The sequence below is a fragment of the Alosa sapidissima genome, chromosome 1, assembly GCF_018492685.1.
Source record: "Alosa sapidissima isolate fAloSap1 chromosome 1, fAloSap1.pri, whole genome shotgun sequence".
Lineage (NCBI taxonomy): Eukaryota > Metazoa > Chordata > Actinopteri > Clupeiformes > Clupeidae > Alosa > Alosa sapidissima.
This window is the reverse complement of record NC_055957.1, coordinates 11,401,330-11,416,943: the sequence shown is the minus strand read 5'-3', so window position 1 is coordinate 11,416,943 and position 15,614 is coordinate 11,401,330. Positions and strand designations below refer to the sequence as shown.

Here is a 15,614-nt window from a genome sequence, read left to right as displayed (position 1 = left end):
ACACCGACCGTTTTCTGAAGACTACCCAGTGACTAGCAGGTAAGAGTCGGATTTTAAAAACCTAGATCTCTCACAAGGATTTGCCCTTAGTAAGATGTGAATGTAGCCTATGCACTTCGGTCATTTCGAGTCGACTGGCCCTTATTGTTATGGTTAAGTTGTAACCTATCGTATTTAAAGTGTAGCCTAGAACTTTTCTGTAACATTACGTGAAAGGTGTGGCTGTAGCCCACTGTTTTCTCTAACACTCTGGCCAACGCCATTCATTCTCGTGTAGCACCCTTGTTTGTAACCTTAACACCTAGTGATTTCACTCACTTCTCGGGACAGTCAACTTGCATGCGCGCTTTTAGAGGTGGTGAAATGATAAATGCGGTTCGTGGGCGTTTTAAAAATAAAGAGAAGTCCACTGTGAATGCCTAAATGACTCGACAAAATGTGTGTTTTTTTTTTTTTTATCCCAGAAAAAACAGCCACCATCTGAAATGAAACAATACCATCATTATTACAGCTGGCAGCAACTGTCCCTATCTTGCCGTGCGTAGGCTACTGCGTTACTGCGTAGAACGCTAACCTTGGTCATTCATTTATTCCATAGTCTACCCTGCCATTCCTCAGAGTTGCTTTAGGTCTTCTGCAGTTTAAGCAACCTAAACGGGATCGAAAGACGCACCAGAAAAGGTTTGGGGTAGTCTCAATGCCACTCTTGGGATGCCTACACAGCGTGTATACCCCAAACAACCACAGATCGTCAACTTATTTTTTATTTATGTTCCCTGAACTATTGTAATGACCTTTATGTTGGTAAGTCGGTGTAAACTACAGCCTGATGACCTAATATATTTCAGAATAAAAGATGGCTCTGTTGGTGTGCTGTGTCTCTGCTTAGATGTCTCCACTTGAGGGAAATGGGTCTATCCATTTAGCTTTGCAATATTGTCCTGATCTTCTGAAATTGCCAGCCACAGGTAATTAATTAAGAGACTGAGGTCATCAAAGAGAGGTTGAATTGGTCTCTAATATGCCTAGTTTGTGATGTCCGACACAGCTCAAAAGCTTCTTTGTGATGTGTAGGATTCGGTTTATCATGAAATGTGGACAATTTTACCCCCAATTGGACACCTTGTTTAGGATTAATTTGGTCACAAGCTTATTTAATTCATTTGGAAGACAGTGTTGTGTATGATTACTCTAGTGCGCTGGGCAACAGAAGCATTCTTTGTTCAGGCTTCTGAAGACCTTGCCGTTACTTTGCTCCCCACAGACTGGCATTTGTTGATAGTATGTGTGACTTGTGAGTCATTTTCTGTGGCTGACGTCACTGTCTTGACTGTTCGTCACATGGTGTTGTCACTATGGATGGTCCAACTCCTCTTTATCTCGGAGGATGGGGAAGTCCATGAATTCCCAAAAGAATGACACATTTTGATTGATTTTACCACAGGACAGTTTCCACTTCGCCACAGTTCATCTTACAAGAACTTGGTTCTAGATAAGATGGCAGCATGTCTGGATCAAAGCATGGTTTCTTCTTTGCATGATACAGTTTAGCCAGCATTTGTGGATGAAACTGTGTTCATAGACAGTGTTTTCATACATTTTCCTGACCCCATACAATGATTTTCATTACAGAAAAAAGTCTGTTTTTAAAGCAGTGCCATCTGAGGCCTAGAATGGCCATCCAATATTGATTTTCAGCCCTGTGTCTTGCATACAAATATTTCTCTGGATTCTCAGTATATTTTATTATATTATATACTATCCATGAGGAAATTTTGCTTTGAGGAGCATTATTCTTTGTTGCATGATTTCCTCACATAGATTTTCACACAGTGATAAATACCTCTACATGTTTGCTTTTGAGAGACTAAGCTTCTCTGGGATGCTTTTTATATCCTGTCATGGTGCCAGTTAACCTACATGTAATTAGTTGTGAAATGTTCCTCCTTGGGTTCTTTTTTACCATTTAAAACTTTTGCAACCTTTTGTTGAGACCCTGTCACAGCTTTTTTGAGACGTGTTGCTGGCTTTAAATTCCAAATAATAAAATTATTCAAAGTCAACATTTGATATGTTGTCTATGTTTTTTTTTTCAGCAGAATATGGGTTTACATGATCGCATTCTGTTTTTATTTACATTTTACACAGCGTCCCAACGGTTTTGAAAAATTGGTTATATGTTATGCAAATGAAAATGGCGGAAAAGCCAAGCCAGGACATACTACAGGCTGGTGGTAGACTTACAATTTTTATTTGCTATATATATCCATAATGGACTTGACCTCCCCAGGCAATCTTCCCCACCACTTTAGCACTTGACTGTAATTCAAAGGACCAGACCATCAAATTGAAAGTGTCTTCGACATGCTGAGAAGTTCAGTGATCACTAATCATCTTTACTTGGCATGGAATGGGCTATTTTTTTAGCAATTGAAGCAACATTATGCAGGTTCTCAGCATTTCAATTATTTTCTGGTAGCTTGTTTTGTCCCCTTTGCTTCTTCAAATTAATTTAGCTAATTTAGTCACAAGAAGGAGAGCCATCATCAGTCATGCTGATGATTTACTGTTTGTTCTCTGGTTTAGAAAGCATAAAACAGCTAATGTGGCAGGTAAAGATAAATGTCATTTTACAACAAGACATTACCAAATTAGTTCTCTCGTAAAAGTAGTCAGCAATCATACGTGATTTCAAGCCCATCATTTTTTTTTGTCAAATTCAGCAATAATCTCCTGACAATCCACTAGCAGCCCATTTTGTAAGTACACTGTAAAAAACAAACAAAAAAAAAACAAATTGAAAGTGGGGGCAGTCTGTCCCCCAAACAAAAACTAAACCCTGTGTGGAATACTAGGGGAGGAGTTAGCTACCTCTCTGGTATGTTTCGTTTGGTCCTTGGTTAAAATATAATGTATATTGTTTTGGACAAAAGCGTCTGCTAATACATTTAAACATAAACATAAACATACACTACCAGTCAAAAGTTTTAAAAGCACCCTAATTCTTCGATGGGCTTTAAGTCTGGAGACTGTGCTGGCCACTCCATTTTTTCAAGCTTACCATCTTGTTTTTTCCCCTAAGGTAGTTCTGCCATATCTTGGACTTATGTTTTGGGTCATTATCTTATCAGGGGTTTGGATATACCCCTGACCAAATACAGTAGGTGCATACCAGAGGGTACTGCATGGCGCTGCAGAATGCTGTAGTAGTCGTTTAGTTCAGGGTGCCTATCACTCTGGATCCAGAAAGTGATCTGGATCCACTCTCACCGACCCAGAAAAACAGCCCCAGACCACCAAGTCAAGTCAAGTCAAGTCAAGTCAAGTCAAGTTTATTTATATAGCACATTTCATACACAGAGGTCATTCAATGTGCTTTACATAAACAAAACCAAACAATAATAACAAATAAAAGCATAGAAGGGCAATATAGTCAAAGAATAGTTAAAAGGTAAAAAGAAAAAGAAAACATAAAACACAAGGTAAAATCATTTAAAAATAAAGAATAATTAGTAAGCAAAAACAAAGGTAAAAGTAGTAAAAAAAGTAATAAAAGACAAAGTAGAATAAATATCAAGGCAGATTTAGAATTTGTAACTCGGCACAGTTAGCAGAAAGCATCTGAGAACAGTTTGGTCTTAAGTCTAGATTTAAAACTGGTTACATTTGGGCCTTTTTAATGTCATCCGAAAGCTGGTTCCACAGCTGAGCCGCATAGCAGCTAAAAGCTGCTTCACCATGTTTAGTTCTAACTGTAGGTTTTACTAGCAGGTTTTTCACCTGGGACCTGAGAGGACGAGAAGGTGTTGAAGAATGCTATTAAAATTGTCTCCTTAATTCCAAATGGAGACACAGTTGACCGAGTAGATTCCAGTGTAGTTAAGAGCAGGTAAAACTTGAGGCTGGCTTGCGAAAGAATAGTTCTTTATTCTGGATGTAACAACAGAGTTCTGGTAACCCTGTTGTACGCACAGCACAGCACAATGTTGCAAGGTGAAGCCAAGGTAAGAAACTGAAGCAAAGATCTGGGAAACTCCTGGCTAATTATAATACCAGAATATACATTCACATCTGGGGTCAAATTGGAGGGGGGAAACAGACAGTGATATAGCCTTATTGAATTAAGACGTCTTGTGGGGGAACAATTAGTTAGGTACACCATTTGCTATTGTAAGGTGACATCATTCTGTCTGCTTACAATAAACATCCTGTCCTCGCAGTTTCTGCAGTATTAAAAAATACCAAAAATAATAAAATTTTAACAAAAATACCAAAAATGTTTCTATAGTGTAGTGTCTTTTACAATTAGGATGCCAAGTTCCTGAACTCATTGGTAGGTGCGAAAAACCTATTTGTAAAACAACCTCTGATTTTATCAATTGCAGAGGGGAAAAAAACAAATGAGGTAAAAATTCACCTACTACCCTGCGAATTGCAGCGGCACTTGCATTCCACAAGCCAGAGGGGCAACTTGCATCCTTTCTACTCATATGCTTACTGAGTTTTCAGTTATCACCTTAATGTCAGTCAGCTAATTCTAACTGGGGCTATGTGTGGTGTTCTTGTAGTCAGGTAACTGATATTCAAATCCTGAAAATTGCATAAATGGACAGAGTAGGAACCAAGGTTGTCATTAAAATCTGAATGATTCCCAATAAACAACACTCTTGTGTCGGAATTTCACATGTGCTACCCTTATTCGCCAGTATAATGTCCAGAGCCATTTTGTTCTGTAAGGCTACTTTGTGAATGGCATATAATTCTTCATTAATTGCGGATAGGGCTTCTATAGTATCATTGGCAATCTTATCCATAACAGAAGGTAACTCTGTATCCGTTAAGAAATGTTGGGTCGGAGCGGCATAACAACTCCCTTCCCTGTTTGAGGGCAAACATGGGTATGCATGTTTCCCGCAAACAAATATAGTCCCATTCATGCCCATCTTGACATCCAACATCTGGTTGTGGTCTGGCAGTGGGAGGACGTCTGATATGAAAACCATCATTGTCAGGATCACGGTTGTCATCCACTCTGTGCATCCTGGGGTCACTCCCATGTCGCTATGATCACTGCTGGTGTCGTCGTCAAACGGCTGTTTGGGGGTTGTGGTCACGGACAGTAGTTTCTGAAATGACAAACAAAAAAGAGCAGTATACTAATGCTCACAGAAAATTGGAAAAAGCATACAAATTAAACTGAAAACAAGAATCTATCAAATTATAAAAGGGTCATATAATTTCCTAAGGTTCAGCATCATGTAATTTCTAGGACAGGACTCAAGGTTTAGCCATGGTCGTCTGAGACGGCATCAGTTGCTAACAACGTGTGGAATGGCCCTTCCCAATTAGCTTCAAAGACTACACTGAGTGGGTTGTTAATCATCGCCCAATGGCCAGGTAGGGAGTGTCCCCCGTCAAGATGCTTGTGACACTCCATTGTCAACTGATGGCCTGCTGTTTTGAATGTTTTAGCCAATTCAGAACAATATGCACTCAAAGCATCTGATCCCAAATGTACAATCGCAGTACACAAAACAAGTGAAGACATAGGTTTTCCAGTCACAACTTCAAGCGGGCCAAGTCCTGTCTCTTTGTTGTTGGTAGGACTCATACTGCACACGACCGGTGGCAATGGCACAAACCAAGGAAAACCTTCCTGGTGGCCTTTATCATAACTTTCCTTCAAAAAATGATTCATTCTCTCAACTCCTGTAAAGGATTGTGGGTGATGAAAACCATGGGACGGCCATTGGGTGCCCAGCACCCTGCCAACCTCTGCACAAACAGCTGCAGTAAAACCCAGGCTATCCATTTTAGGCAGCGTCTGACATGCTTGCCCAATCCACATTTTAGCAGGCTCAACAGAAGTGGTCACATGTTGTATCTTGTTAAAGATCATTTCCTCGCCTTCAACATCACAAACAGATTGGATGTGGTTTGTAACCGGCAGAATTTGTTCATTTAAACAAGTTGGCATCGGCTCAGATCTCGCGCATTGGGCACTCCTTATTTCATCCTGAGCCTTCTCCGCCTTTAGCGAGTTCTCCTTCTCTGCTAAAGCAGATATTTCAGCCTTAAGCTCAGACAATTCTCTCTTGAGCGCATCAACCCTTTCTGCCGCCTCCTTCTTCTCGGCAGCCTCGCGCCTAAGCATGGCTTGATTCAAGATGACTAAAGACAATGGCAGCTTATTTCTATCGGATAGACGTTGCATTTTCCCCCATGCTCGCTGCAAATCGGCCTTAGGCCACAAATTATCATCATCATTCACAATGCCATATTTCATTTCAATCCTATTTTCGGTCTCCTCCATCCTGAGATGACCGTTCAAAAAATCTCTCACCGTTGTAACTATTTCATCTTCACTAACTTGGGGCGGTGCCATCCCACCTTTCTCAGTTGTAGGGATCTGGCTGGCACAGGCCCTGTTCCTTTTACTGAACATTGTGTTAGTTATGTTAGATGTTAAAATGAAAAGCTAGATATCCAACAAGATGTTACTGGTAGGCTACGTAGCCTACTTCAAGCATCACTGCTTACCCTTGAGATGTTAACATTAAAACAAATGTGTTTCCCAACTTGTGACGCGTATAACAGAAATGACATTTCACACTTCAAACTGAGCTGCATTCTTGGCCAGTCTGAAAACTGCGCTTGATTCCCTCAGGCAATTCAAAACGCTGTGCCCTGATCAATAATCTCCTGTCTGATTAGTGCTGTAAAGCGCACGCAGGTTGCAGCCCAGCGAGAAATATTATCCGGCACATGAAAGACTCCGCCAAAAACACTATGTGGATACAACAGTAACTACAAAACTCTATCATAGAATGAACATTCCTAATGATAGCCTCTAACTTAGCGACCGCTATAGTTAGCCCGTGCACTATTAAATTTCTCCTGTCTTGCTGCGTACAATATGCCCGTCCAGCCTCGGCTGACGCCACACCAAATGCATTCAGGATAAGACTTGTACGCAGTCTTACAGCCCAGCGCAAAATATTAACAAGCACATAAAAACTGTGCACTATCAAATTTCTCCTGCCTCGCAGCGAAACAATATGCCTGCCTAGCCTCAGCTATGCACCACACCAAATCCAGTCGTTCTTTGTTACAGCCTCACACCCTGCACCATAGAACTACAGAACAAGACTTGAAACGCTGTCTTACAGCGCAGCGGGAAATACTAACAAGCACATAAAACAGTAGCTACAAACTCTAACTTAGCCTTAAGCTACAGTTAGCCTCTAATTTAGTCAGTCACCACTACTAAATCAGCCAAGAGATAAAAATCTATCTCAAAATATCCACAAAATGAAAAAAAACAGAATGCAAAGCTCAAAATGCTTAAACAGGCCTACGACGTCAAAATAGTTGTATACACACAAAACATGCAGGACTGTTGGCTTCTAGACAGCTGCAGGCAAAACTTCTTCTTGCTCAACCCACTGGTACACTCTAGTCAAACTATAACCCAAAAACAGCAAATTTCTGTTCTTTTTTGTAGCATGAATAATTAAAAACGACTCACCGTTGAAACAGGCTGTTGTCCTCTTCAGGATGAATCTTGTTTTTTCCTTATTTCACGTACAACTGGGTGACAACACCAACTGAAGAATGCTATTAAAATTGTCTCCTTAATTCCAAATGGAGACACAGTTGACCGAGTAGATTCCAGTGTAGTTAAGAGCAGGTAAAACTTGAGGCTGGCTTGCGAAAGAATAGTTCTTTATTCTGGATGTAACAACAGAGTTCTGGTAACCCTGTTGTACGCACAGCACAGCACAATGTTGCAAGGTGAAGCCAAGGTAAGAAACTGAAGCAAAGATCTGGGAAACTCCTGACTAATTATAATACCAGAATATACATTCACAAAAGAATGACATACAGAAAACCACTAAAATCTAACAGTGTGTACTGCTGAAGCATGTCTGACAAGTATTTAGGTCCTGCTCCATTTACTGATTTATAAACAAGCAATAGTGCTTTAAAGTCAATTCTGTGACTTACTGGAAGCCAGTGCAAGGACTTAAGAATTGGAGTAATGTGGTCAGTTCTTTTAGTTTTTGTTAGAGTCCTAGCTGCTGCATTTTATATCACCTGAAGCTGTTTAATAGTCTTTTTAGGTAGGCCTGTGAACAGTCCATTGCAGTAATCAACCCTGCTGGAGATAAATGCATGAATGAGTTCATTCATGCAGGTCAAGGACGTTGGTGTTGAGGTACAGTTTCCGATGGCAACAAAGAAGCTCCTTTCTTGTAGATATGATTTTAGCCAGCTGATAACTATGCCTGTAAATCCAACCCAGTGTTCTAGTCTGTGTAGTAAAATATTGTGATCAACAGTGTCAAATGCTGCACTAAGGTCCAGTAGCACTAGGACTGATGTTTTACCTGAATCTGTGTTGAGGCGTATGTCATTGGAAACTTTAATGAGAGCTGTTTCAGTGCTGTGATTTGCCCGAAAACCAGACTGAAAGTAATCAAAATACCCATTTGATGTTAGGAAGGTGGTTAATTGATTAAAGACTACTTTTTCAATAATTTTGCCAATAAAAGGTAGATTGGATATGGGCCTGTAATTGTTTAGCATGGAGGCATCCAGGTTATTCTTCTTGAGAAGTGGCTTTACAACAGCTGTTTTTAGTGACTTAGGAAAGGTGCCAGACAGCAGTGATACATTTACAATTTGAAGGACATCCGCCGCTATGAGGTGAAAAACAGTTTTGAAGAAATTGGTAGGCAGAGTGTCTAAGACACATGTGACACCACGCTTCCTCCTCCATGTTTGACAGTTGATGTCACACACTGAGGAACCATCCTTTTGCCTACTCTACGCCAAACAAAAATCCTTGGGCCAGGCAAGCCTCTTTTTCTTATTCTTGCTGCAACTCGACCTGTAAAACCTGCAACTCGAAGTCTTGTCTTTACATCTTTGAAACTGAGCCTTTCTACGACCACAATTAGGCTGTGTTTGAAGCTGTTGTCCTGTGAGCCACATATCACACAAGCTGTTGAGTCTCAGAAACTTGTCTTGTGATTTTGTTGTGGCTTTGGGTCTGCCAGACCTCTTCCTGTCAGAGTTTTCCCTGGTTTCTGAGTGCCTTTTGATGGTGAAAGAAACTGTACTCATACTTCTGAAATGTACATTATTTTCAGTTTTGGGTAACCTTACCTTTTTTAACCTCTGGCAATTCAGCACTTGCGTATCTGTGTACCATTTCAAACTATTCATTGGACTTTAACTGCTTAAATTTCAATAAAAGACTGGAAAAATTGGGGTGTTCTAAAACCTTTGACCGGTAGTGTAAACAAACATGACTTCCTGCTGTCTGCCATTGCTGACTTCGCCTTTAATTCACTTTGGATAGAAATGTCAGCTTGAATAAATACAAAGGTAAATGAACGTGACCCCTGGAGTGTGACCTGTTTGAGCCTTTTCTATGCGTCCACAGTATGTCATGCCGCAGTCAGTGAGACCCTCAGACTATAATTATGGATGTCTGGGTGGTAGAATTTTCTATTTTCTTTTATGAGGGTTTTTTCACTATCTGAAGGTGAATTTGACCTTTCTGATCAGAGAGACAGTCATCATCTGACTTTGATCTGTCGTTTTCACTGTTTGATGATTCAGCACAACCTTTTGACATCTCTTTGAGCATCTTGTTTGAATATTGTTTATGAAAATAATATTATGTAACAATAGTAATTATAAGTAGATGTACATAGAGGTACATGATATGACCGTGGCAACTCCTTGTAAACATCGAGGCTTATGCGTGCATGTGTGTTCATGTGTGTGTATGAATGCATGTATTTGTGTCTGTCTGTACAAACTTGTGTGCACAGCTTCGGTCGCAGTGTGTATGTGTTATATGACCTAGCCTGCTGTTTTCTAAGAAAAGTAAAAAACAGAGTAAAGATGTTGATATAAGTGAGATGTTTCAGTGTTGGTAGCGAAATAGGTCTTATACTGTAGGAAATGAACACTGACAAAGTGGTCCATTCCCTGACCTACACTTTGTGTGAGTGAAGTATCAAATTGAATGTTTATGTTGTGTGACGTGTGTAATATATAATAGGATGTTACTGTGCTAAGTCCTTTTCCAGGCACTCCATCCCTTTCCAAATTGATTCCAGGAGGACGAGGCGCTGTGTCTATCTGGACTTCGTCACCATGCGGAAGAGTCTCAGTGCTCTCACGGTGACCCCCACTGAGGTGAGAGAAGAACTCCTTGTCCATTAGTGCAGTATATTCTCCACAATTGTTTGATGCTTGGCCGCCTCACTCTTCCTGTATATACAGTAAAGTGCAGCTACACCTTTAGTCAGGCTATTGGCAGGGGAACTAGGGCAGGAGTGGGACTGATGAGTCACAGCCCCACGACCACAGGAACAGACTGGCCACCCACGGGGCGGCCAACAGAGAGTGAAGAGAGGGACACAGAGAAGGCAAGCCACCCATCTGTTAACCCACTCGCAGGAAAGAAATTATTATCATGTTTTGTATATTCATTTGATGCTAAAATAACTTTTTGTGTAATTCCAGCACTAGGTTTTATTTTCTTATCATCATTAATGTCTCTGTCATGCGATGGTACGTTTCAGTAGGTAGCTCACTGGCATAGAATATTGAAAAGGAGCAGTGAGGGTTGCCATGGTAATCTCACTTGTCCTTGAGAGAGCTTTTGTGCAGTATCTGACAGCTTCCTCTGGTCCAAATGTTTTTTTTAGGATGATTCAAGGCTGACCTGGCTCAGTTGGACAGTTGTGTTTTTTTCATGGTTTGAATTGTAGAGAGGTTTTAATAATGCAGGTCTCATCCAGTAGCAAAAGAAGCATCTTCTGCTTTCCTTCTCTCACTTCCCTTCTTCTCTGTCTCTTGCCGTCATGATTTTCTGTAGATTCTGACCACCTGGTTTACCATCTTTGTGTAGTCTAGTTTCACCAGACGTGATTGTCTTTTTACTGCGTATCAGGTTAAACTGAATGACATGATACATGATGACTTGCAATTATAGTGACACCTTGGCAAATGCTGAACATCAAACTATAAATATGCAGACATGTGTCACTATTAAAAAGAATAATAAATGAATAGTGCTGGCTGGCACAGATCTAAGTCAATGTCATTGCCCATGAATAATTTAAACTCCTCTGGCAAGCCATCATTTTGAAACATAAAAACCAAAGGGGTACACTGAAGCTCTGAGAAACAAAGGGTACCATCAGGGGCGGACTGGGACCAAAAATCGACCCTGGCATATTTGGCCCAAGCGGCCCTCAAATCAGTCGGGCACACCTAATTAAATACAAAATCTTCGCATTACCTTTAAATATGCATATATTTTCAACTGTCATGGAGCACTGAAAGTGATGTAGGCCTCATTGGTTATCTCTCTGACTGATCAGAGGTAGGCATGGAGCATATGATCTCCATATTCAAGTAGGCTAACAAGCAATTATTAAAGAAGAGTTTCTGCTTGAATTCAAAGTATCATTTCAAACTATTCAATGGGCTACAATTGACAGCAGCACCAAAAATTACTGAAGCCTATGTGTAAAGAGTTAAATTACCCAGATTGTCTTAGACATTAATGTAATTTATACCAGTTATCACTGTAGGACAACTGAAACAACACAAAATGAACAGGGCTGTTGCTGGAAATATTTTATTCCTGTAGGCTATGCTACCTACCTACATTGCTGGTACATTTTGGAACAGTAGGCCTACAGCTACATGGACTATCTGTAGTGTCTTCCAGTAGCCTATCGTATAGGTTATATACAGTATACTGTAGCTTAGTTGACTTGTGCATGACGTGACGTTTTGTAACCTACATTTCCGTCAGTCTACAGTCTTTTAGCCCTTCTTTACCATGATGACCCTTCCAAGATACAACCCTTCTCTACTTTGAGAGACCAACTGAACCACCACTCATGCCATCGATGTTGAATTATGGGCGTCTGACAGAAACTGATCAATCTGACCTGAGTTCTTATCATGTAGCCTCAACTAGGCTCGCACTCTCCACCTGCTCACTGTCCCTTGCTCTGTATGCTTGCTTACATCCTCGTTCAAACTCAACGAACTTCAACATGTTGCTGACATATGCTAGCCTACTTGCAATATTGTATTTTTGAAGCTTCTACATTGGTGTTAATTTTGCACAATTGTCACTACCGGCACCCGCCACAATCTCGTGTAGGTAACTTCGATTAACTTTTGATGCGCTCACAGAATCCTGGCTCTGAGCCAAAATGGGAGGGGTGGGGCCTGACGTGAGCTGTTATTGGATCAGTCCAGTGTCAATATTGAAATGTAACCAATGGGCCGCTGATTGTCCTTCCTTTGGGCCGATCGTTGGCCAAAATAATTAAATTATATATATCAGTGTTTCCCCTAGAAAATGTTCCAGCAGCGGTGCTGTTGATCGTAGGAACCCCCCCCCCCCCAAAAAAAAAAAAGAAAATGTTGAAAAAATGACTCCTTAAATGGTGACTTCTGGTGGATTTTTTCAGATTGAGTGTTACAAATTATGACATAACCACAAAGACAAGCATTTACAAAGCATGATTATTGCAGTACTTGAACAGGATTATTCATGTTTTTCTTTCACCTTTTTCATTTACATTATTAGTAATTAGCCACTGTACAACTGTACACTGTAGCGTTGTTGTGCATGGTGCATAAGAATATGTGGATGAAATTAATTATGTTTTCCATGTCATTTGGTAAAATAAATGCTCAAAAAGCTTTGGTGAGCTCTACAGGAATTACAAACTATCTCCAGATGTAAATGGTTGCGTATCCTATTACTCAAATGATCAAATACTCTGATGAATACATTGTAGGGGAAACACTGTAGCCTATTCTATCGGCCCAAAAGGTGCGTCGGCCCACCGTTATGTCACACTACAAACACTTCAAAGGCCAGTACTTTACACTAATGTACTCTGAGTAGTAAAGCATTGTTGTGCATTAAATGTGATTTTTGTAGTTTCATTTCTTAATATTAAGTAGTGTAGACTTGCAGTGAAGAGGTATACTGTTCTGCAACTCTGAGAAAAGGGCAAGGTGATCGAAACTCCTCTGTTACATCTCACTAGTCTATCCCGTGACTGTAGCCTACTCATTTTATATTCTCTGTGTATCCTAGTTCCTCTAGGAATCCCAGTGTATATCAAGTGGCTGCACAGAAACTGACCGTTTCCTCTCCAGTATAGCAGGGAGTGCCCCCTGGTGTTCAAACAAACAAACAAACAAACAAACAAACAAAAACAATCCACTCTGCCAGGAGGGTATTCCAAGTGTGGAAGTTTAACCAAGCCATTCTAAAACACTAAAATCTGTAGTTGAGCAAAGTTCAGCACTCAGCTCCTATGTCACTGAACCACATACTAGGAACACTTTTTTGGCAAGCATTTTGTTTGGTTAATATGTGGCTAATGTCAATGCCCAAGGTCACTTAATTAATGATTTTGTTCGGTCAAGACCAGCTAGAATATTTGGCCAGATCAATGTCTGAGACAAAGACATGGCCAGTCCAAGACAAGTCCTAGTCCAACACGAGGCCGCGACCATATAAAAGACCGGACTCAAGTACTACCATTTCTCGACTATTAATCAAGGTTTATACATTGATTTAGCAACATTTTTTTAGATACAAGTTTAATACAAAGTGGCAGGCTATACATGCATTTATTTTCTTTGTGCGTCTTTATGATTAGAGCACAATCTGATTTTGATTCACTGGGCAGTTGGGCACTGCCGTTGATACACTGGTGTGTATAATACATGGTTTAGTTTTTTTAATTTGCGTAAAACTCTGTCCTGTAGTTTATACACAATGCGGTTAATACACAGGAAATTACTGTAAACCCCTGAATGAAAGCCATCAGCCTTTGCCCTAACACGCTGCCCTTCACAGGAGAGCAAAGACCTCTTGGGAGTGCACCCGGCTGGCAGCGCTCTGGGAGTGCACCCGGCTGGCAGCGCTCTGGGAGTGGACCTGCGCAGGGGCCGCAGACGCCACTCGGGGACCCTGCAGCTGCCCCCGTTGTCATGGAGACTTGCAGAGAGGGCGCGCACCCCAGACGAGGACCCCGTGTCCAGGCCCTCCTCGTTGGTCTTCCCCATTCCCCCGCTCATCAACATCACACCAGTGCCCAACGAGGGGTGAGTCCGTCGCAAAGCACCTTCCTAATGTTCTCTGAAACTCGTCACATGTGTTGATGGCACGTGTTGGGGCTGCCACTCAGATACTGTATATAGAGTAGTGTAGACACAGAGTACATCAAGTGCATTCTATTTAACTTGTTAACATTGTTAACACATGCGCATATACATGCGCATATACATGCACACACACTGGCCTCACACAAATCAGCTGATGGTGGGAGAACAGGACATATGGCTGGTTGTGTGTGTCCCAGTTTATCAGCACATTTCTTTTTACTTCCATAACACGGCTCATATGTTGTGATATTGTTGATTGAATCACGTTGGGAGTTGTTGTTTTTCCCTACATGTCTACATTACATTTCATATCTGAAGTTGTATGGAAGAATGGTTTCCTCTTTTATTATAGTTTTGATGTGTGTTTGTGTGTGTGCTCGTGTGTGCACGTGTCCGTATTCTTAAGACAAAGTTACATTGAGGATACTTTATGGTGTCATATTTCATGAGCAAGTGTCTTGACTGTCCCAGAGGGACAAAGAGACAGAGTGAGAGAGATGGAATGAATTTTGTTCTTTCTACACCCTCCCCAGATGCAATGCAGGGCAGAGGCCACGAAGCAGACTCAGAGTTATTGAGTTCTTGCAGTAGAGTGAGAGAAGCATATACAGAATAAGGCACAGTATGTTAGTGAAATAAGGTCTATTATGGTATGGTATATAAGGTATGTTAGTGATTAGTGAAATTTGCTATATGTTTGGGTTATACATCAAGAAAGAGTGGGGAAGGGTGTGAAGCAGTGCAGTGATGCTTCTGTTATCCTTCTGTTACTGCTAAAGTGAATATGTCAGCTGAAGACATTAGACGAAAGCTCCTGGATATAGGCGCTGCCTCTTTGTCTGAGCATGAGCAAATACCAATACAGCACGATCCAAAGGATCACCAACAGAGCCTTGGGATACATAAGGAACAGACTGCCCTTGATACTGTGGAATATACCAACCCAGAGAATCAGTCATCCCTTGTGAAAGTCTCACCCCAAAGTTCGCCGAGCCTGTTCCGCAAGCTGGTAGTGAAGAAGGCTCTCCGGCAACGCAGGCGTTTCACTGTTGCCCATACCTGGTAAGGCTGACGATAACTGTGTGTGTGAGGGGACAATGTAGTTTTAGCAGTGCGTCACAATAGTGGTGCAGTTGCTGTCAAAGCTTGGCTACAACACATCACACCAATACTTTCACTTCACTGTTAAAAACGGTAACGTTAACGTCTATTTATGCTGCAACTGTAATTGTGGAGACAGACAATATTTTGCTAAATGTGTCAGTAATTGCATGAAGACAGAAAAAAAAGTTTTGGTGAAATGGGGTTGATCTGCGACTGCTATCAGTGAATTATGATTCTAAAATACTGGATGTTTGGCACACTGCACTGTGTGCAGG

General features: G+C 41.0%; 2 protein-coding genes across 3 annotated transcripts in view; one reads left to right on the top strand and one right to left on the bottom strand.

The window, feature by feature from the left end:
• LOC121678409 (cAMP-specific 3',5'-cyclic phosphodiesterase 4B-like) overlaps positions 1–15,614 on the top strand; it is a 41,439-nt gene continuing 25,825 nt past the window's right edge. The window contains exons 1-3 of one of the 2 annotated variants that reach the window (XM_042057942.1): positions 1–39; positions 10,096–10,215; positions 13,928–14,175. In XM_042057942.1, coding sequence (XP_041913876.1) covers positions 10,174–10,215; positions 13,928–14,175 — 290 coding nt within the window. In that variant the 5' untranslated portion in view covers positions 1–39; positions 10,096–10,173. Of the gene's footprint in view, positions 40–10,095; positions 10,216–13,927; positions 14,176–15,004; positions 15,298–15,614 lie in introns of those variants that run through there. The other variant, XM_042057949.1, reaches the window with a different exon arrangement.
• Positions 5,263–6,564, bottom strand: LOC121678724. Its single transcript, XM_042058232.1, has 2 exons — positions 6,542–6,564; positions 5,263–6,511 (listed from the first exon to the last, which is right to left on the bottom strand). The coding sequence occupies exon 2, from the start codon at positions 6,443–6,445 to the stop codon at positions 5,285–5,287; it is 1,161 nt and encodes a 386-aa protein (XP_041914166.1). The 5' UTR covers positions 6,446–6,511; positions 6,542–6,564; the 3' UTR covers positions 5,263–5,284.

Bases quoted from the DNA above. Each gene is read 5' to 3' on its own strand.
- LOC121678724 (XM_042058232.1), bottom strand. From the start codon at position 6,445: ATGTTCAGTAAAAGGAACAGGGCCTGTGCCAGCCAGATCCCTACAACT.